Source organism: Megascapheus bottae, chromosome 14 (genome assembly GCF_031878675.1).
Source record: "Megascapheus bottae isolate mThoBot1 chromosome 14, mThoBot2.hap1, whole genome shotgun sequence".
Classification (NCBI taxonomy): domain Eukaryota; kingdom Metazoa; phylum Chordata; class Mammalia; order Rodentia; family Geomyidae; genus Megascapheus; species Megascapheus bottae.
The window spans coordinates 22529474-22550415 of record NC_143522.1 but is presented as its reverse complement, the minus strand read 5'-3'; the positions used below and the strand labels follow the sequence as shown (position 1 = coordinate 22550415).

Sequence of the window (20942 nt, the reverse complement as noted above, 5' to 3'; positions counted from 1 at the left end):
AAATCCCCAAGGTATTCGGGAATAAATTTTGACATTTAACACACACATATACCCCACACATCCCTTACCCCTCCAGCTGTCTCTCACTTGATTCACTGAACTGTGTCCCTTCCTTATGTAGGTCATGGTCATTGTTAGAATAACATTCTCTATTCTATCTGTGCTTTTCTCCTATTGCTTAACTCCTGTGCCTGTTTTTTGTTTGTTTTGTGCTGGTCCCTCGCCTTGAACTCAGTCAGTGCCTGGAGCCTGGACTCTCTCCCTTAGCTTTCATGTTTAAAGGCTAGTGCTCTACCACTTGAACCATAGTTGCTCTTCCAGCTTTTTGCTGGCTAATTGGAGGTAAGAATCTCACTTAATTCCCTGACTGGCCTAGCTTTAAATTTTGATCCTCAGATCTCAGCTTCTTGAAGTCCCAAGCATAGGGCCCTCAAGGAAAGCTAGGAAAGCCTTTCTTTATGGAAGACCAGGTTGGGTCTATCCATCTGCCAGAAAGAGGTACAATTTATAAAGCTGTAGACAAGGGCTCAGGTGCCCATGGGGCTTCCAGAAGGTTTCACATCTACCTCTCTTTTTATCTAGTAGCCACTTCTTCATTGTTGTACTTAGTCTCCCATTTCCATCATGATACAGCTGATGCAGAATACACAAAATGTGCCATCTTTTTTAGCAGAAATTTACATCATTTCATTGTTTGGTAAGTGTCTGCTGTATCTGAGTCCGGCTTGCATGTGCTGCAGTTCAATGTCAGGAGAAGTTGCCCGTTAAATATTTTCATTACCTCCATAGTAACCAGAGCTAATATTTGTTGAGCGGTTACTATGTGCCAAGCTCAGTATTATTGTATTTAATCCTTATAGCAGTTCTGTGAAGCAGGTATTAGTATATAACACCCATTTTATAGACCAAGAAACTGGAGCTCATAGCAGTTAAGTACTTGGCCTAAAGTCATAGCTGGAAAGTTGATATTAGACTTTGACTCGGGTATTTCTGACTCAACCAAGCGAGGGCTCCTCTAGGAGAGCTGAATGTGCTTCTCGATAATTTTTATAGAAAAATGGCCAGCAGGGCTAATGGCTACCCATGGATAATCCATTCTCAAAACGTAGGATGAATAGAACGAGGGGCTGATGGGATGATGTTGTAAGACTACCCAATTTGGGAAACAAGTAATAGACCCAGGGAAAGAGATTGAACAACTGGTTTCAGAGTATGCATGGTAGATACAGCTCAACAATAATAAGGATTTGTATTTGTGTGTATGTGTATACACATGTGCTACTAAGGCTTGAGTTTTATGTGTTACCTTTTCCTCTCAAGGCTGGCACTCTACCACCTGAGGTACAGCTTCAGGCCTAGTATTTTGCTTGTTAATTGGAATCTCTCAGACATTTCTGCCTGAGTTAGCTTTGAACTGTGATCTTCATTAGGTCTTAGTCTCCTGAGTAGCTAGGATTATAAGTGTGAGTGTGAGGCACCAGCAATGTTCAATACATATTCTTTTTTTTTTTTTTTTTTTTTGTCAGTTATGGGGCTTGAACTCTGGGCCTAGGTGCTGTCCCTGAGCTCTTCAGCTCAATGCTAGTGCTCTACCACTTGAGCCACAGCACCACGTCTGATTTTCTGGTTGGTAATTGGAGATAAGGGTCTCATGGACTTTTGTGTCCGGGCTGGCTTTGAACCTCAGTCCTCAGATCTCTACCTCCTGAGTAGCCAGGATTACAGGCGTGAGCCACCAGCACCTGACTGTCAGTAAATTCTTATTGCCAGTGAACTGAATTTATTCTGGTCTGTGTGTTTCTCTTGCTAGCAGCCATTGGTGTTTTCGGTTCATCACTTCCACCCTACCCCTTCCCCCTCTCCAATCCCACAGCACCAACTCAGTCTAGGTTGATAGGACAGGAGATAGTCAACTGTGGACTATGGTTTTGTACATAAAGTCTTACCAAACAAAGCACAATCATATTTATTTGTTTACACCTCTGTTGTAGTGAGGGAACCGCTCAAAGTCACCTTAAAGATGAAACTGTTCCCTCAGGTCTTTGAAGAAAAAGCCTGCCATCCCTGTCAATAAAGGAACCGGTTGATATTAAACCTCAGAAGTCAGACCACCTGAGATCTGCCTTTCATACCTATGAGCTTCCGCTACAAAGGTTGGAGTCAGTGAGGGTATAGAAGAGAGAAGACAGGTAGCTTCTGTCCAGCTTATGTACCTTAATCGGTAGATCCCAGTGGACAGACTCCATCGCTAGTCTGAAAGGCTACATGTTCACCAGAGCGCTGGATTGTCCCCTTCTCTAATCTTCAACCTAGTCAGGTACTCACACCACACTTTGATTTTGTTTTTTCCTCTCTCTTTCATTGGTCCCTGCTACTTCTAATCCACTGCCAGGTCCAACTGCTTCTCTAAAATACATCCTGAGCCTGCCTTCCTTCCTCCACTTCCTCTGCCTTTACCTGAGCCAAGGCCCTGTGGTCCTCTCGGGCCAGTTCCAAGCCTTTTATTCCAAACACAGCAGCAGCTTCCTCTCCTCTCACAGATCACTCTGTCTTTTCTCCCTGCCACCAGGTAGTGCCGTCTGTCATGATGGTGTTTATTTCTTTCTCCAGTTCCTCTCTTGTAGGGAGCATGTGAATGAACGAACGAATGAACATGAGCAGGTAGTGTTTGAAAGTACTCGACAGACACATCCTCAGAAATGACCTAGGAGAGACATCTAAAGGTTCCATCTCAGGTTGACCAAGTTACACATACGTTGCTCCAGGCTGCATCTTGGTAGAGAGGCCTGCCTCAGTGGCTCCATTCTCCAAGTACAGGCCCGGAAGAAGAGACAAGAAGGAAAAGCTCCCTGGCCCCCGTTGTCCTAGAACAATCTCTACCAAATAGCAAGAACCCAGCTTGCCAGCAAGAAGTCTATGTATCTTTGTGACTAGCACCTGCTATTGGCAGATGTACAGGCATAGGAACTTTATAGCACATTTCTCCAGATATAGTCTCTTCCGTTTAACAATTACCAGTTGGGACTTATTACCTTGAGTTCATGGCCCATTTCACAGTGCACAGTTTGACACAAGTGTTTCTAAGTATGCTGCTTTCCTCAGGACTAGGGAGCAGATCCCCAGGTGAAGCCTAGAAGTGGGGTGTGACTGCAAAGGGCAGTTCTACAGTGCTGAGAGGATGTGGAGCAGCCATGGTCCTTGGATCAAAACCTACAGAGGCCTCTAGGATAGATATGTATCTTTACATTAGCTTTTTTTTTTTTGTGGGGGTCATGGGACTTGAACTCTGGGCCTGGCACTGTCCCTGAGCTCTTCAGCTCAAGGCTTCTGCCCTACTCTGAGCCACAGTCCCACATCCCGTTTTCTAGTGATTAATTGGAGATGAGAGTCTCATGTTCTTTAGCGCCTGGGGGTTTGAACTGTGATCCTCAGATTTCAGCCTCTTGACTAGCTAGGATTACAGGCGTGAGCCACGGTGCCTGGCTTACATAAGGTTTAATTTAGCACTGGTTGTTTATTTTTACTTGTTCACTAATTTTGTCTGTAAGTTGGGTTGTGTGCACATGTGCATGCACACTTACACTGGTACTGTAGTTTGAATTCAGGGCGTTGGCCCTGTCTCTTAGCTTTTTTGCTCAAGGCTGGTGTTTTACCACTTGGCCACACACCTCTTCTGGCTTTTTGGTGGCTAATTGTTGATAAGTGTATCTGGGATTTGCCTGCCCTGGATGGTATTGAGTATGATCCTCAGATCTCAGCCTACTAAGTAAGCTAGATTACAGGTGTGAGCCACCAGCTCCTGGCTTTAATTTGTATTTATTTTGTGTGTCACTAAAAAAGAAATTAACAGTTGTCTACTATCGTTTGATACTTTTTAATTTAAAAAATTATAACAGAGCTGGGAGTTAGGCCTAGTGGTAGAGTGCTTGCCTAGCATGCATGAAGACCTGGGTTCGATTCCTCAGTACCACATAAAAAAAATTGGAAGTGATGCTGTGACTTTAGCCTTGAGAAAGCCCAAGGACAGTGCTGAGGTCCTGAGTTCAAGCCCCAGCACTGGCCAAAAACAAAAAAAAATCTAATAACATGACGTTATTGTATCTTTTCTCATGTTTTACACTAACATATAAGTTCTCTGGGGGTGTGAAATACATAAGATATTAACATGCACACATATGCACACATGTATTAGGAAAATGCATCTGCGAGGGTTTTTTTTTTAAAAATGATTTTGGATTTCTTAACACTTAAGGAGTGGCCCTCACAATTACTTCCATTTAAAAAACAACAAAAGAGTGCACATTCTTGGCCTCAGATATTTCTGAGAGCTCTGACTCTCAAACTTCTTACACAGCTACAATCAAATTACGTCTCCTCTCCCATGCAGAGAGCATTTAGTGTGATTCGCCCAGCCCTTTTAGAAACTTGAGAACAATATCCTCTACACCTTTCCATTTAAAAACTTTTCAAGCAAGCCCTTTTATTATTCCAAGCAGCCACTTGAAACCAGGGAGAAGGCTTTAAATAGGGGGCGAACTGCCCAGCCTTCTCCCTGACAACTCAGCCCTGCAAGACCATCAGGGCCGTGGGGGTGGGGAGGAGCGTTTCCTTCCTGGGTTTGTCCCCAAGATCCTTTTTTTTTCCTCTTTGGAATGTCAACAATATTGAAATGTGAGCCTGATCAGCAAAAACATCAGCAATTCCAGACTTGTCATTGTAAAATCCAAAGCAGCTCCATGTAGGAGCCATTTCTTAGCATATAGAGCCTGGCCACATGGACAGGCCAAATGTGAAAACCTCACCTCAGTCATCACAAGGTCAAAACCTGGGGCCAAAGGAAATTTCTAGAAGCTGAATTGCCCTCAGGAATACTGGCTTCCAGAGCAAGGGCTAGTGCCTGCCTGGGATGTGGGATGTACAGAAGGTAGACCGAGCCAAGAGTGAAATGAAAGGGGAGATTTTAGAAGAAAGAGAAGCTCATTGAAGCTCCTCTCAGCTAAGACCTCCCACACTGGATTCCACAGCCATGTTATCCTCACTTCCTGTGGTCTTCCATTACCCTCCCACTGCTGTTGTTGGAGCTGCAAATCCGTCAGACTGGATAGAGTAGAATCTTGTCCACCTCTGCTTGTTCTCTTTCATCTTTCTTAAGGGAGACATTCACAATGGCACCTGCCATTTATTGAGTTACCTGTAGAATCATGACTCTGTAATTCACTAATAAAGAAGCCACAGAGGATTTGCTGTGTGCCTGCTGACCTCACTCCTCCCCCCCATCCCTAATTCTCAGGTTGCTGCCCTCCCTGCACCTGAAATTATTGCCACGTGATTTCTTCCCATAAATCTGGGGTTTATTCCTTATAGTTTTGAAACAATAGAACAAAGTAAACAAGATAATTGAGACAAGATTAGGAGAAACCACATACTTGGTTTATGATTATTTACCTAAGAGGATCACTTGGCTTTTATTACTTTGTCTTAGGTTTTTAGTGTAAGAGAAACTGCCCTGCTCTCGAAAACATTGCCACAAAAACAATAGCTGTCAAGTGTTCAGTACTAGGAGCAGCTCGCTTTGGAGGTTTGGATTTGCTAGGGCCTGTGCTTCCCTGGATATCCCCAGACCTTGCTTGCTTGCCTGCCACCTGGGAACGGAAGGTGGCTCCCTGGGCAGTCAGGCTTTGTGGTAGAGTCAGGCCAGCCACACCCTGCTGAGATTGTTGACAGGGTTTGTTTTTGTGCCTGGACCTGAACTCTTAGGGCCTCTCACTTAGGGCCTCTCACTTAGGGCCTCTCAGAATCTACAGATTCTGGCTTTTTGCTGGTTAATTGGAGATAAGACTCTCAAGGGCTTTGTTGCCTGGGCAACAAATGGTGACCCTCCGATCCCAACCAAATCTGGTTTTCTTGGTCTTGCCCTCCTCCTCCACTTCTTGCCTTTTTTTGGTGGGTAGGGGCCTGTCTTCTAACCCGTGTGTTCGCTCAGCTTTTCCACCAAAAAAGATGGCAGATACAGGGCAGATGATTGGAGAACCTGCCCGCTTTACTTGGAAAGTCTATTCCTGACTTGAACATGTGTCCATGAAAAAGCAAGGCTGCACTGGGGCACTGAACTTTGCAAAGTGGAAAGTTTTCAGGCACCTAAACTATGTAGTCCACCTGACCCTACGCTTACACCTACACCTGGTGACTACTGGCAGGGGTGTCACCAGGTGCCAATCTCTGTGCCTACCATACCACAGGCCATTCTGTCTACCCTGCTTAGTTTTCTTATTTGGGAAACTTGCCTATAGATTTTAGGAACCGTTTGTATTCACTGCTCCTTCAGTGGGATCTTCAGACTTTAACCCCCTTTAGTCTACGCCCCCCCCCCCCGCCTTTGTTTTCTTGTTTGCTCCCTAATGTTAGAAGACAACACCAGTCTTCTTGGAATACAATGCTTGTGAAGAAGTCAGGATCTGGGGCTAAAAGTAAAGGGTGAATGTTACACATATAGATAATTTAACTTCTTTCCAAATTGGTAAATATTTACAAATGACTTTTATCAAATAGTTTGGGTATATTTAGTCACTTGAAAGCTTTCAGAGCGCCAGCAAATGCCCTTAGGCTTGCTGCCAGTTCCAATGGGCCTCAGAGGTAGATTTAAAATCTGCTGATTGTAGCCCCAGAAGCAGCTTCAGGGGGAGCTTCCTCACCCACCGCCAGACCCCCTCCATAGAACTTGTTTAGAAAATTTGCATTTTCAAAGAGGAACTGAGGAATTCCAAGAATAAATACTGAATTCTACTTTAGGTTTATTACTATTGTTGCCTGAGTGAAATCTTTGGGGGAGGGGTAGTAGTGGTGATAATTACAGAATTCCATTCCAAGCAGAAATGTTCTTTTGTGAGCAAGTGTGTGTGCATGTGTGTGGTGGGGGATAAAACCAAGTGGATTACTTTTCCTTTTTTCATAAAAGGCTGCCAATGTAATGTGGTTTCAAGATATAGCTCATTGTGCAAGCAGAGATTTTTAAGGGTGTCCCAGCCCTCTTATTCTTTCAGTGTTTGAAATTTGACAGAATTAAAGATGGTTAGAAGATAATACATATGCTCTTCAAAGTTGACACTGAAAATAATAAGAGATTCTCATTTTGAGGGGTGGTCTGGCTAGGAAGAGTATCATCCTGTATTAGTATAATCTCTTAATGACATGTTCATTCTATCTGTCAAAGTTAATACAAGGAAGATTGATGGGTATTTTATGGTGTTTTTATGGTGTTCTCTTGTTATAGTACAATATTTAAGTCTGGCACCCAGTCAACAATGAGAAGCTTTTAACAATAACTATGATAGTAATATGTGTGCTTACTACAAGATAGTTAAAACTTCTGCTGTATTAATACTCTTATATCTTAATTTTCCTTTGCAGAGTATTGGGAAAGGGTCATTGTGGTGCATAGACCCAGAATATAGACAAAATCTAATTCAGGCTTTGAAAAAGACACCTTACCACCCATCCCCCACTCCTCAGGCATATCAAAGGTAAGTAATTTGTTCTCTCTCTCTCTCTTTCTCTCTGTCTCTCTGTCTCTCTCTCTCTCACATTATTTTGGCAGAGACAGGCATAGAAACTAATTTACTAGGTTGTAGGAGATTTTAAAAATAACTGCAGATAAAGGAAAAAGAAATTATGCATTATTAGGAAGCATATCTACTGTTGTCGTTTTTTTTACAAACCTTACCACTTCTGCTGCTTTGGAGGAATGTGTTTCCAGAAGGCTTCACGGTGGGTAAAAATAATGTCTTCCTGGTAGAAGAAACATGTACAAGGAAAAGTCGACAGCTTTCATATCTCTTGTGTGTCATATTTTGCTGGATAAACATACAGGAATAAGTCAAACAAGCCATCCCACCTTCCCAAGCCTTACCAGATGTAGAGAGGAGCCTCACTCAGTCCACACTCCTGTCTCCATGTGGATGGCTCCTGAGTGAGGGTTTTGTTGTGGTTACTCAGTGTTTTCCTTTTCAACAGAGGCAGCAAAGAACAATGGAGGCTCTCCTTCTCCAGGAATCCATTTGTTGTGAGACTCTGAGGTCAGGATATCATTTTTACAACTGTAAAATCAGGCTGAAGGGTTAAGCAGCGTATTGCTTTAAAAAAAAGGTACATCCTCAGAAAGATTTATAGACTACAGAACCAACATTTAAAAGCAGATTAAAAAAAACAACTATACACGATGTGTGAGTTTGAAGCGCGTCCTTCCAGCCAATAAGTATATCTGACATACAGAAGAAATGTGTCTGTTGTAACTATTCAGTTAAGAGAAATGGTTGTTGGAGTACAAGTTTATATGTGAATTGAGAATGGCATAGTATTAGAGATTTGGAGGAAGTTTACAATTTTGCTTCTTAAGATTCTTTTTGTAGTCTGATATACGTTGCACGGGAGGAGTCTGAACGGTTCCCTCCCACAAATGGCATTAATGAAGTTCTTGTGCAGCTCACTTGAGAAACATTCCATCACAGGCCCCAGACAATCAGTCTTCAGCAAGAGGCTGGGAGGAACAGCTGGGCTCTCTGAGAAGACTGCTGTATGTCTGCCTTTGCTAGGCGATTAGCGTGATGGTAACCATAGCAACTGGAATGTCTCCATAGTAACGCGTAGCGTAGCACAGACAGGTGCAGTTGCATCACAAGGCTGTTTGTTGCCTGGCAAAAGGACAGGCCATTAGTACTTAGATATACGCTTGTTGCCTTAGAAACAAATAACCCTACATAGCAACTACAGTTGGTTTACAGGATTCGGGGTGTGTGTGGGGGGGAAACAGGGTTGTAGTGGCTTTTGTCTGTGTTCATAAAAATCAGTGGAAGCATACTTTATTCGAAATGACAACTTGAGGTCATAGAGCTGTAGAAGATAAAATGAGACTTTCCAAAGGAGCTCAGCCGACATTGTAGAAAACATCCAGAAGGACAGAGCCATATGTTTGGATTTTCATCTTGTGGCTGTAGCCACTCCCCAAATGGAAGAGAATTAAATTGGAGAGTTGCTAATGTACAGGATTGGAGGGGGGCATGACATTCATTCTTAAAATATTTCCTCGTCTCATGTTTCTTTGTCATTCTGTTTCCTGTACCCTCCATGCCACTCGTGTCTCCAGTTGGCACCCCAGAAGTCTTTCCCATCTCTTTGCTTCTAACAAGTTCAAAATGTAAATGTTATTCACTGAGGTCAGTGTTTTGCTACCAACTGTGACCCCAAGGGAAACACAGTAATTATTTAATAATTTGAAGGATTATGGTAGAGCTCTGGGCTTTGCAGGAGCAGGCAGAGCCTTTCTGAGCTGGCCTTTAGCCTAATGACTTCATTTGATTTTTTTTTTTAATGTAGACATAAAAATGCAGATGAACTAGAGCTTTTCCAGTGAAAATTTCCAGATGACTATTTCTAATCCTATTCTATTTCTTTTCTCCCATCTGACTGTGCATGTGGAATACCTCCATCGAACCCACTGGTGGGCTTAGAGTTCACCTCTGCCGAGGCTGCTGGATGTGGAAGGTTGCCTTCCAGAAAGCACCTGGCCTTTCTTTTCCAGAGGATTGTCATAGCTTTGTGTGAAAGCCTGGACTTTTGCTTCAGAATCTTCTAGTATGTAAACTTATACTAAAGCTACAAAGTTACTGGATTATTATACAATATTTCTGTGGTTTTTATGCATTGGTCTCAGCTCAAATCAATGACACTGGGCCACCTGTTGGCTGGGGTTATAGGAAGATGGAACTGGAACCAGATGAGTCATTAAAAACAAACAAAAAACCCCAAGGATTTTTTCAAAAAGCAAGCTTTACTGACATGATCTTGCTGGGACCTCTCTGGTTCCATTGTGATCCAGAGAATTCTGTCAGCCCTTTTTACAGTCACTGAACCACGCCTTAGAAAGGTGTGCTTGTGATGGATCTAGTATATCGTGTGTGCATGGAGATGATAGTTCAGTTAGATGTCTGGTTATTGCTAGTACTTGCAGTTGTGCTTGGCAGGTCATACTGCCTAAGCTATAGCTACGTGGCAACTCTACAGGGAAGATAAGGTGTGCAGCCCCCAAACTGGATTCCCATCTAGATTGGATGTTAAATAATTATGATAAGAATTGTGCCTCTTGTTTTCCAGTATGTATTCTCAGAAGTTTGTTAGAATGTTCCTCTATACCTACTGGTGTTTGTGCATGCGCACACATGTGTGTGCTTGTGTCTTACTACAAGGCCTTTAAATTCAAGGCCTGGGTGCTATCCCTTAGCTTACCATCCAAGACCAGCATTTTACCACTTGAGCAACAGTCCGATTTCTGTCTTTTGCTGAGATTTTGTCATTGGAGACAAGTCTCATGGACTCAGGCTGGCTTTGAACAGTGATCCTCGCATCTTAGCCTTCCGAATAGCTGGGATTACAGGTTTAGGCTACTGGTGCCAGACTTCTCTACTCTCGTTCTTTAAAGTTGCCATTAGACCAAATACACGAACTGTTTGCTTTGTGTGGTTTTTTTTTTTTTTTTTTTAATTTTTGGTGTGTGTGTGTGTGTGTGTGTGTGTGTGTGTGTGTGTGTGTGTGTGTGTGTGTTGGTCCTGGGGCTTGTCAGGTACTGCCCCTGAGCTCTTTTGCTCAAGACTAGCACTCTTACTGCTTGAGCCACAGCTCCACACTTGGTTTTCTAGTGAATTGGATAAGAGTCTCAGACTTTTCTTGACTGGGCTGACTTCAAACTATGTTCCTCAGGTCTCAGCCTCCTGAGTAGCTATGATTATGGATATGAGCTGCCAGTGTTGGGCATGGAAGGTTTGCAGTTGAAATGAAAAGATCCTGCCGTAGTTTCCTTGATTAGACCTAACAAGGACTACAGCTTGATGAGTTGGACAACAGAAATATATTGTCTTGTGGTTCTGGAAGCTGGAAGTGAAGGTCAGGCTGTCAGCAGGCAAGGCTAGTTCCTTCTGAAGCTGTAGGAACAATCCATTCTGGGCCTCTCTGCCTTCTGGTGGCTGCCTGACAATCTTGGATGCTCCTTGGCTTTATTGTATGACACACCGATTTGCTTCCATCTTCACTCCATATGCTATCTGAATCTCAGCTCTTTTAGGAAAACACTGGTCATACAATTAGCAGTCCATCTTATTCCATTGATCTAGTTCTTTATTCTGAGATAGTGGGGACTAGTACTTTGACATGGGAACTTTAGTAAGACATAATTCCCACTTAGCAGATTTTTTTTTTTTCTGCCAGTCTTGGGGCTTGGACTTGGGGCCTGTGCACTGACCTTGGGCTTTCCTCAAGGCTAGCACTCTACCACTTGAGCCACAGCACCACTTCTGGCTTTTTCTGTGTATCTGGTCCAAGTAATTGAACTCGGGTCTTCGTGCATGATAGGCAATCACTCTATCACTAGGCCATGCCCCCGGCCCAGCAGCTTATTTTTAAAATAAGGAAAAACATTGAAGAAACAGAAAGGGTGGGGGATTCAAAATGCAACATGATGAGGGTGTGTCAGAGGGACATGGAAACCAGTTAGTCAAATTAGGATAAATAAATGAATAATTGTTAGTATTGCCTGAAGTATAGAACAAGTATCTATGAGCCTCAACTGACATAAATTCATGAATAAATAAGAGGAGGTAAGAATTCTTAGTTGTGCTGACACTGGTGGTCTCGCCTATAATCAGGAGGCTGAGATCTGAGAATTGCTGTTGGAAACCAGTCTGGGCAGGAAGGTCTGTGAGACTCGTATCTCCAGTAAAGTACTCAGAAAAAGCCAGAAGTGGCACTGTGTCCTCAAGCGGTAGAACACAAAGACCAAAAAGAGACTCAGGGACAGTTTCCCAGACCCTGAGTTCAAGCCCAGGACTAACCAAAAATAAATGAATGAATAAATAAAAAAATTCTTAGTCATCTATGTGGACATTTAGGGAAGAAGCTATTTCTACACACACAGAGTGATTGCGCTTGATGAAACAGGTTAGAAAAGAAGCCTATGGTGGAAAAACCTGGCAAGTGCTACCTACCTATCCAAGCTGAAATTATCTGAGAGGAAGTTGATGGCAGATTACCTTTCACTCTTCTGTGGGGTTGTGTTCATTAGTTTAATGCCTCTGTGACAGATGGCAGAAGTTAATCAACTTAAAAGGAAGAAAGGTTTGTCTTGGTGGATGGTTTCAGAAGTTTTGCCCTATGATTAGTTACTCAGCCTCATCAGTTTAGGCCTGTGGTGGCACAGGATATCACAGATGGAGTGCATGGTAGAGGGGCATACTTCCTTCATGGGATCCCAGAAGCAAAGATGGAAACAAGTGTGTGTGCTGGAGGAGTGACTGGAACCGTTAAGGACATGTCTCCAATGACCTAACTTTCTTCCCTTAGGCCCCACCCCATAAGGTTCCACCACTTAGTTTCTGAAATACCAAGCCCATGTTGGTGACATTTAAGAGCTAAACCATCATAGTAATCTTCCTCCAGTAAGCTATAATCTTATTCTACTCACAGGGAAAATGTCAAACAAATTATTTTTGGATTCCACAGAGACAATGCTACAAAAATACCTGTTTAGCAGTTTTCACTGCTATTGAGGTCATCAGAAACAAGGAAAGTCTGAAAAACCATGACAAACCAGAGGAGGCTAAGGAGATAGAATCCTAGAACAGAAACATGGACTAGAACAGAAACATGGACATCAGAGAAAAAGGGAAATAAGAATACTCAGTTCAGTTTAGTTCAAAATAATATACCAGTGTTGGTTCCTTAATTGTCATAGTGATATCGTATGTTATCATTGTAGGAACTGAATGAGGCCATATAGGAACTCCCTGTGCTATCTTTGCAACTTTTTTTGGGGGGGGGTGGGTCATGGGGCTTGAACTCAGCCTGGACACTGTCCCTGAGCTCTTAAGCTCAAAAAGTTACTGCCCTACCCCTGGGCCTGGGCATTGTCCTTGAGCTCTTCTGCTTTAGGCTAATGCCCTATCCTTGAGCCAAGCCCTGCTTTCCATTTTATAGAGATTAATTGGAGATAAGAGTCTCAGGTCCTTTTGTGCTTAGGCTGGCTTTGAACCTTGATCCTCAGATCTCAGCCTCCTGAGTAGCTAGGATTACAGGTGTGAGCCACCGTGCCCTGCCTCTTTGTAACATTTTTTTTTTTTTTGGCCAGTCCTGGGACTTGAACTTAGGGCCTAAACACTGTCATTGGGCTTTCTCAATACTAGTGATATGCCACTTGATCCACAGCACCACTTCTGGCTTTTTCTATGTATGTGATACCGAGAAATCAAACCCTGGTCTTGGTGCATGCTAGGCAAAACTCCACTAAGCCAAACTCCTGGCCCCTGTAACTTCTTTTTTTTTAAAGTAATGCTCCAAACACCCATTAATTAAACTTACTAGTTTTAATTTAACTTTAATTTCAATTTCTATTTTAAATATCCAAACTATTATTATTATTATTATTATTATTATATTACCAGTTCTTTTACTTGAACTCAGGGCCTACATGCTGTCCCTGAGCTTTTGTGCTCAAAGCTAGCACTCTGCCAGTTGGGCCACAGCTCCACTTCCAGATTTTCAGTGGTTAATTGGAGACTAGAATCTCATGGACTTTACTGCTGGAGCTGACTTCAACAAACACAACCTTCAGATCTCACTTTCCTATGTAGCTATGAATACAGGTGTGAGCCACCAGTGCTTCATGTTATTTTTTATGTAAGGGAAGTAAAATCAGTTCCTCACTGAAAAGTGTTCTACTTTCCCATCTTAGTCCCTTCTGTGTATATGGGAAGGGGCACTGGTTCGGGGTCTTAAACAAGAGGCCTTGCACCCTTGCTTGTTGTTTTCATTCAAGGCTAGTGCTCTACCTCAAGCCACACTTCTACTTCCTGATTTTTTATTTTTTTGTCATAAGACTTCTACCTTGCCTGGCTTCTAACCATTATCCTCAGATCTCTCCCAGCCTTCTGAGTAGCTAGGATTGCAGGGATCATTCATGGGCGTCCAGTTATGTCTCTTGTCTTTGTTACTGTAGGTGGGAAGAGGTATGGTCAACCTCTTGCTTTCCCTGGCTCTGTGTAAGATCTGATGAACCCCCAGGAGGGTGGTCTGGGTGCGCCAGGTACCACAGTTCGTGGAAGTTGGCTTTTGTGAAGTAGCAGTCAGCTGTGCTTCCTAACAGGGTCCCCCCATGGCTAAGCTCAGGGCTGAGGCCAAGTAAGCTTGCCAAAGTCAGACCTGTGAGCTTCAGAACATAGATCTGGAAAGAGGGTGGAAGAGTGATATTTCGGTAGTCTTTCTTATCCTCCTTTGGAATAGTCACATGAGCTATATTAATATTTATTTCCATGCTAGAGTCCCTTGTTCCTAGGTATGAACTTTCTCATGAAAGGTTCTGTGTATTTCAGATGTTCTTGGTGGGTATTGTCAAAGTGCCTGCTGATTTTTATTCTAGTCTGTGTTCCCATCAACTTTGAAAAGGAAATCTCCACTTTCTGTCCTTTCTCCATGTCTGATGATGGAAAAAGAAGATAGTGTCCTAGTGAATGAGTCTGGCTCATGCCCTGTCAACGGTAGCTGCTGTCACAACAATGTTTATGAAGTCAGATGGTTATAAAAAGTTTTATCTGTGTGGATCTTACGTAATATTTTTATGGGAATTGGCACTAATCCAAACAGAAAAGCATTTTAATCTTCCACCTCACTATGGATGAGAAACAGGTTGTCAGATTTATTACACTGTGGTGTATAGAATTTCCTAGATGATCAGTTTTAGAGAAAGGAAAATTTCATTTGAGAGCCAAGGATGACTTCGTGGAGTTTTGTTATCATTGCTGGTTTTGTTGTTGTTGTTGTTGTTGTTGTTGTTGTTTTTGCCAGTCCTGGGCTTAAGCTCAGGGCCTGAGGACTGTCCTTGGATTTTTCTCAAGGCTAGAACTCTACCACTCAGCACCACTTCTGGCTTTTTCTAAATATGTGGTACCAAGGAATCAAACCCGGGTCTTCGTGCATGCTAGGCAAGCACTCTACCTCTAGGCCAAACTCCCAGCCCCATCATTGCTGTTATTTTGTTTTGGTTTTTCCTAGGTCCAAACACATTTCAGTATCTCAGGTTCCCCTGAAGAGAGTGATGGATGGGTGGCCCATGGTCTCTAATTGGACAGGAGGGTTCTTTTGTTCTCCAAGTGTGATTTCCATGTTTCTGTTTCCAAAAGAAAGACAGAAAGAAAGAAAGAAAGAAAGGAAGAAAGGAAGAAAAGAAAGAAAGAATTTCCCCCTAAAATGATAACATTCCATTTTCAGTGGATATTATTATATGCAAAACTAGAAAAATTGGTGGGACCATTTACGTTTTTGAATGACTGTAAAGTTTGCGAAATTTTTAAGTTAAATGTAAAAGGTATACTCCTGTAACCCTACCAAGCTATTCAGGAAGCTGAGATCTGAGGATCAGAGCTCAAAGATAAATCTGAGAGACTTTTATCTCAGGCTTCCAGAAAAATAAGAATGGACAGCATGAAAACTTTCTTTTGCTCTTTTTCTTTAAATAATGAAAGTCCAAGACATATAAACTTACCATTTAGCTCTTTATTTTTCTCTTTGGTTGGTAAGAACAATTTAATGAGCCACAAAAAATACATTAGTCGCTTCTCCAAAGGTTTCTGGCCTCTGTGATATTGTTCTTAATGAAAATGGTCCGATTTTTAGTGTTGACTCAGCACAAGGTTTTATTTTATTCTTCCTGCTTCCCTATTCATATGCTTTTTCTTTGTAATTCTTTAAATGTCTACATCGATACTGCTACAGAGTGGTCATTGCATATTCAAATCAATGAATTCAGCAGTTCTTTTTTGTTACTGCGGATTGAACCTAGGGCCTCTGACATGTTCCTCAGGTAAAAATACTTCAACTCCAAGATGATCCCTTGGGAGCTTGTTGGGGGAGAGGTAGGAAGGTATTGAGGTACTTGGGGGAACTTGGCCTTTTAAACAATTAGAAGATTAGTAAATCCTTAAAATGTTAAGCATGTTCACATGTTAACAGTGTTAATTCTTCCCCTCCAAATACTGAATTTGCTCCGGGAGTTTCTTTATTGCTTGAATAAAGTCTCCTAAGTTTTTAACTTGTAGGACATCTGTTCTAGTTTTTCAGTGTTGTGCCTTAATGGTTGGCAGGGAAATTGTAAAGGTTCAATACAATTAGTCTTAACTTGCATTGAACGAGTTTAATTGTTAGATCATTGTCATTGGGTGTCTCAACTCAGTCAAGCATAATGGGAGGATTTAGTTTCACCACTGTCACACTTAGATTTCCTTGTAAGCAGTGTATCTGAAGGAACCCATAGTGTTCCCCCACCTAGTTACATTAAGTTTTATTTGAAACTCTGAGGTATTAGGTAGTTGAAAGCTTATGTTCAATTTGTTCAACTTTTTGCTTAGAATAATTTTTGAGAGCATATTCTACTGAAAATCAATATGAAGCCTCATTGTGCTAAATTTGTAGACAAGCATGCTAGATGAAGGTAGTATAGGAGTGAATGACATGATTTCTAGTAATACCACTTCTAAATATACATCTTATTTTGTCAGGGAAATTGGAAGGAATCGATAATGGAAAAGGCTTCAATTCTAGGTGGGGGTACTTTTAGTTTTCAAAAAGACAGTGGCCAGTCGTAATAAGAGCTTCAAAAATCCATCATTTGGCTATAATGCTATGTTACTATCATTGTTGTATCTGTGGACTTGCATTGTATTTTGAGTTGGTTTCAGGATTTTATTACCTCAAGCCTTTTACTGTTAGGATACTAGCTGTGCATTGCACAATTTATTTCTCATTTAGTCCTATGTTTTATTTAATTAGTAAACAACCATATTATCTATAGATACCCTGTACAAGGTGGATCTCATGAATATTACATTCCTTCATCCCATTCCATTCTTTTTCACGCTTTGAAAGTGGAGTGTTTAATCCCTTTTACTCAGGTACAGAATAAAACCGCAGGCCCAGGGAGTTACTTTTTCCTGATCTGTACTCTTGAGGTACACTTAGTCACTGCTGTGTGTTTTCCTAGCAGAAGTGTTAGGATCTCTTTAAGTCTGCTACTGATCATTTCTGAGGCCCTACCTAACTCCTGAGGGGATGGGAAACAAAAGAGCCTCAGTATTTCTCATCCCTAATGAGAAGAAAGTTGAGGTGTTGATGGACTCAGTAGGGGGTCTGGAGTCTTTGCAGATTTTTCAGTGTCTCTCTACTTCTTCAGACAGCCAGAGGAGAAGCCAGCAGAGACCCATCACTGCATCTCAGGGGATCTTTAAAAGGCAGAAAAATGTAGGCAAAATGGAGCTGACCTGCATTTTGTTGAGTTGTCCAAACCCCTCACCTTCCCAGAAGGGGAGAAATTGATCTCTCTGTTTGAAATATGAAAGTACTGTGTTTTTCTTTTTAAAAAAACATGAAATAAACGATGTACAGTATGAAGAAGAAAAAAACTCAAGACAGGATTTTTTTTTTTGCTTGTTTCATAGTAATATAAAATGACTTGTGTGGGGGGGCGGTATTTAAACTCAGGGTCTGAGCATTGCCCCTTCGATGTTTTTGCTCAGAGCTGACACTACCATTTGAGCCACAACTCCATTTTCAGCTTTTTGCTCATTGACAGGGGATACAACTATCACAGACTTTCTAAACGCAGGCTGTATTTGAACCACAGTCCTCAGATCTTAGCCTCCCAAGTAGCTAGGATTTTAGGCATAGGTCACCGGCTCCAAACAATTTTTTTAGTGCAATAAAAGTAATAATCTCCCACCAGCACATCTAAGCCTTCCCTTTCTCTACTTTCCAGGTAGCACAGACTATGTCTGGATTTTCACAGATTTAGAAAGAGAAAGGATCACCAGATACTTTGTGGTTCACACCTATAATTCCAGCTACCCAGGAGGCAGAGGTCTGAGGATTGCAATTTGAAGCCTGCCAGGGCAGGAGGTCTATGAGGCTTTAATCTCTAATCAGCAAAAAGTTAGAAATGGAGCTGTGGCTCAAATGGTAAAGTATTAGGGAAAGAAGCTCAGAGATAGCACCCAGGTTCTGAGCCCAAGCCCCAGGACTGGCGTCCACCCACAGGGCGGGGGCGGGGGGGGGGGGATCAGGGATTAAGAAGTAGAACCAATTGTTCATATAAGATCTGGGGACAGCAGTGAGATTAGTAGCCCATAAGTATGTCAGTGGTGAGTTACAATGGTCAGGATGGTACCACAGGCAGTACAATTGGTAAAGTAAGTCTTTGATATACCGAGTGTCAGTGTTACTGGACTTGACTAGGGCATTTCTGTCTAGGGGGCAGGAGCATTTTGCTGAAAGGAGGCCAGTGAACTATGAAAGTCTAGCAGTATTTTACTGGAGAAAAATTTGCTTTATGTAACTGTAAGCCTTTTGTTTCTTACCTTTATAATAACAATTAAGAAAGGTGTATCTGGGAGTGTGGCCTAGTGGTAGCATGCTCACCTAGCATGCACAAAGCCCTGGGTTTGATTCCTTGGTACTACATACACAGGAAAAAAAAAAAAAAACAAGTGGTGCTGAGACTCAAGTGGCAGAGCACTAGCCTTGAACAAAAAATGTCCAAGGACAATGCCCAGGCCCTGAGTTCAAGCCCCAGTACTGGTTACTACCCTCTTCCCTCCCCCCACAAAAGGATGAGCATTATGGTTTCATGGTGGTATGGAGGGCATTGGATCTTAGGGATGGAAGTTACAGAAAGCAATGTTTGGGGGGTCAGTGTTAGAAGGAAAGGTTCAAACAGGACAGCCTCGATCTTACTCTGCACCAGATGCAGACCAGAAGCTGGGTGAAGGCTTTGGAGCTGAAGGACAGACAGGTGGACAGATGGTAGAGATAGAACAGACAGCCCCTGGGGATGCTGGTGAGTAGACAGCCAGCTGCTTGGGTTGTTCCAAAGAGATCATAAGGATTGCGGAAGAATTCTGAGATTTGTTGTGTGGTAGAGATGTTCTTCCGCATAGGGCATGATGTCTGCAGTTCACCAAAAGCCCACGGTGGAAACCAAATACTAAGAACAGTGGGGCTTTGTTACTCTGAAATGAAAGGTCAGGTTCTTTTAAAATTAAGACAATTTCAGGACCGAGCTGGGACTCACTGAGTTACTCTTCACTCTGTGTCATCTAGCTTTGATTCGTGCCCTACAATTACCTCCCTTGTTTTAGTGACTCGCCTTTGCATTTCCTCCCATATGAATAAAATTATCGTAGTAGTGTTTTGCCAAGCAGAAGATCATTTCCAAAAGCTGTCCATCAAATCATCTAGCCCTTCCTCCCTAGAGTTGATCCCCTGAATTAATGAGAACAACACCCACCCTTTTTATAAATCTCTACGGAGGAGCCAAAACGGTGTCCTTGTTCTGGAAAATGTTTTGTTGGCCAGAGTCTGGTCTTATTTGCAACCTTTTGCTTGTCAAAAGCCAAATCCTTGTTGTGTTATCTGTCAGACCACTTTTGGATAGTGCAGGGTGTGTGGTGTGGAAAAAGTGTGGGAGTCACCAGAAATTCCATATTCATCATTAGCTTGCCAACTTTCAAGTCATGGGGAGAAAACATCCCTAACCCAGTAGATGTATTTTTAAAATCCTTATCTTTCAAGATCACATTGCTTAATCACAGTCATCCAAGCTGAGACGTGTCCACTCTGTGTTTACTTTCACATGGAAATTTTAGTCTGTTTAGCAACTGCTCTTCCAGCCACCCCTGTCTCTAACTAACTTAGTCCCTCACCCCTGGCCCCCAGCAGCCAGTGTTCCTCATGAATAAGTGAATGAGGAGAAACACAGAGGGCAAATTATAATATTTTCTTCCACCTCTTCCTCCTTTTTTACTTCCTCTTCCTCCTTTTCCCCATCTTCCTTCTTCCTCTTCCTCCTCCCTTTTCTTCTTCCTCCTATTTTTCCTCCTTTCTGTCCTTCCTTCTATTTTTCCTCCTCCTTTTTCTCTTTTCCTTCCTCTTCTTTCTCTATCCTTTCTTTCTCTTCTGCTGCCTTCTCCTTCCTCTACCTTCTTTCCATCCTCTACCTTCTTCACTCTCTAATTATGGGTTTCTGATTCCCTCCCTCCCTCCCTCCCTCCCTCCCTCCCTCCCTTCCTTCCTTCCTTCCTTCCTTCCTTCCTTCCTTCTTTCCTTCTTTCCCTCCCTCTCTCCCTTCCTCCCTCCCTTCCTCCCTCCCTCCCTCCCTCCCTCCCTCCCTCCCTTCTTCTTCCCTCTCTCCCCGTCTCTCTTCTCTCCCTTCCCCCCTCCACCGCCTTTCCCTGGGCTTAAACTCAGGGCCTTGACGCTGTCCCTGAACCTCTTTTTGCCCAAGTTTAGTGCTCTACCACTGAGCCACAGTTCCACTTCTGTTTTTTTCTGAGTAGTTTATTGGAGATAAGAGTCTCATGGACTTGGTTGGCTTTGAACCACAATCTAAGATCTCAACCTCCTAAGTAACTAGGATTACAGGTGTGAGCTTTTGGAGACACTGTGCACTGATTCTTTTCCCTGTCCTTATCCCACTGGAGTCTGGTCTTGGTGAGTCCATACATCCACAGCCCCCAATCTCTGGTCTTATTGCCACCCACACTTGCAGTGGAGAAGGATGGAAAGGACTCAAGGTGGCTTTGTTGCTGGACACAACCGCTGTGACGTCCTTAGGAGGACGAGGCTAGTGGGGAACGAGTGAGGAAGCAGACAAATGAGATATGTCATGCTGTAAAAGGGGGAGTCTAGCTTCCCCAGCCTCCATACCAGCACTGACCCTTAGGAGCAATGGCAGGAACTACTGGGATGCTTGATCCTGGTTTCTCGTGCACTTGGGATCCTCAGCTTTCCTTCTCCTGGCATATAGTAGAGCAGGACCTAAGAGACACACCTCCCCCTGGCTCCTGCAGGCTGTCCACACC

At 42.8% G+C, this 20942-nt stretch overlaps 1 protein-coding gene and 1 long non-coding RNA gene across 3 annotated transcripts in view; one reads left to right on the top strand and one right to left on the bottom strand.

Annotated features, from left to right (window-relative positions):
• LOC150054802 (uncharacterized) overlaps positions 1-7950 on the bottom strand; it is a 31595-nt gene extending 23645 nt beyond the window's left edge. Inside the window, exons 1-2 of one of the 2 annotated variants that reach the window (XR_016537592.1) lie at positions 7907-7950; positions 7721-7785 (exon numbers count right to left, since the gene is read on the bottom strand). This is a non-coding gene — a long non-coding RNA (uncharacterized LOC150054802). The other variant, XR_016537591.1, reaches the window with a different exon arrangement.
• Positions 1-20942, top strand: part of Foxn3 (forkhead box N3) — a 289121-nt gene that overhangs the window by 138126 nt on the left and 130053 nt on the right. The window contains exon 5 of the mRNA XM_090344682.1: positions 7408-7520. Coding sequence (XP_090200808.1) covers positions 7408-7520 — 113 coding nt within the window. The remainder of the gene's footprint in view (positions 1-7407; positions 7521-20942) is intronic.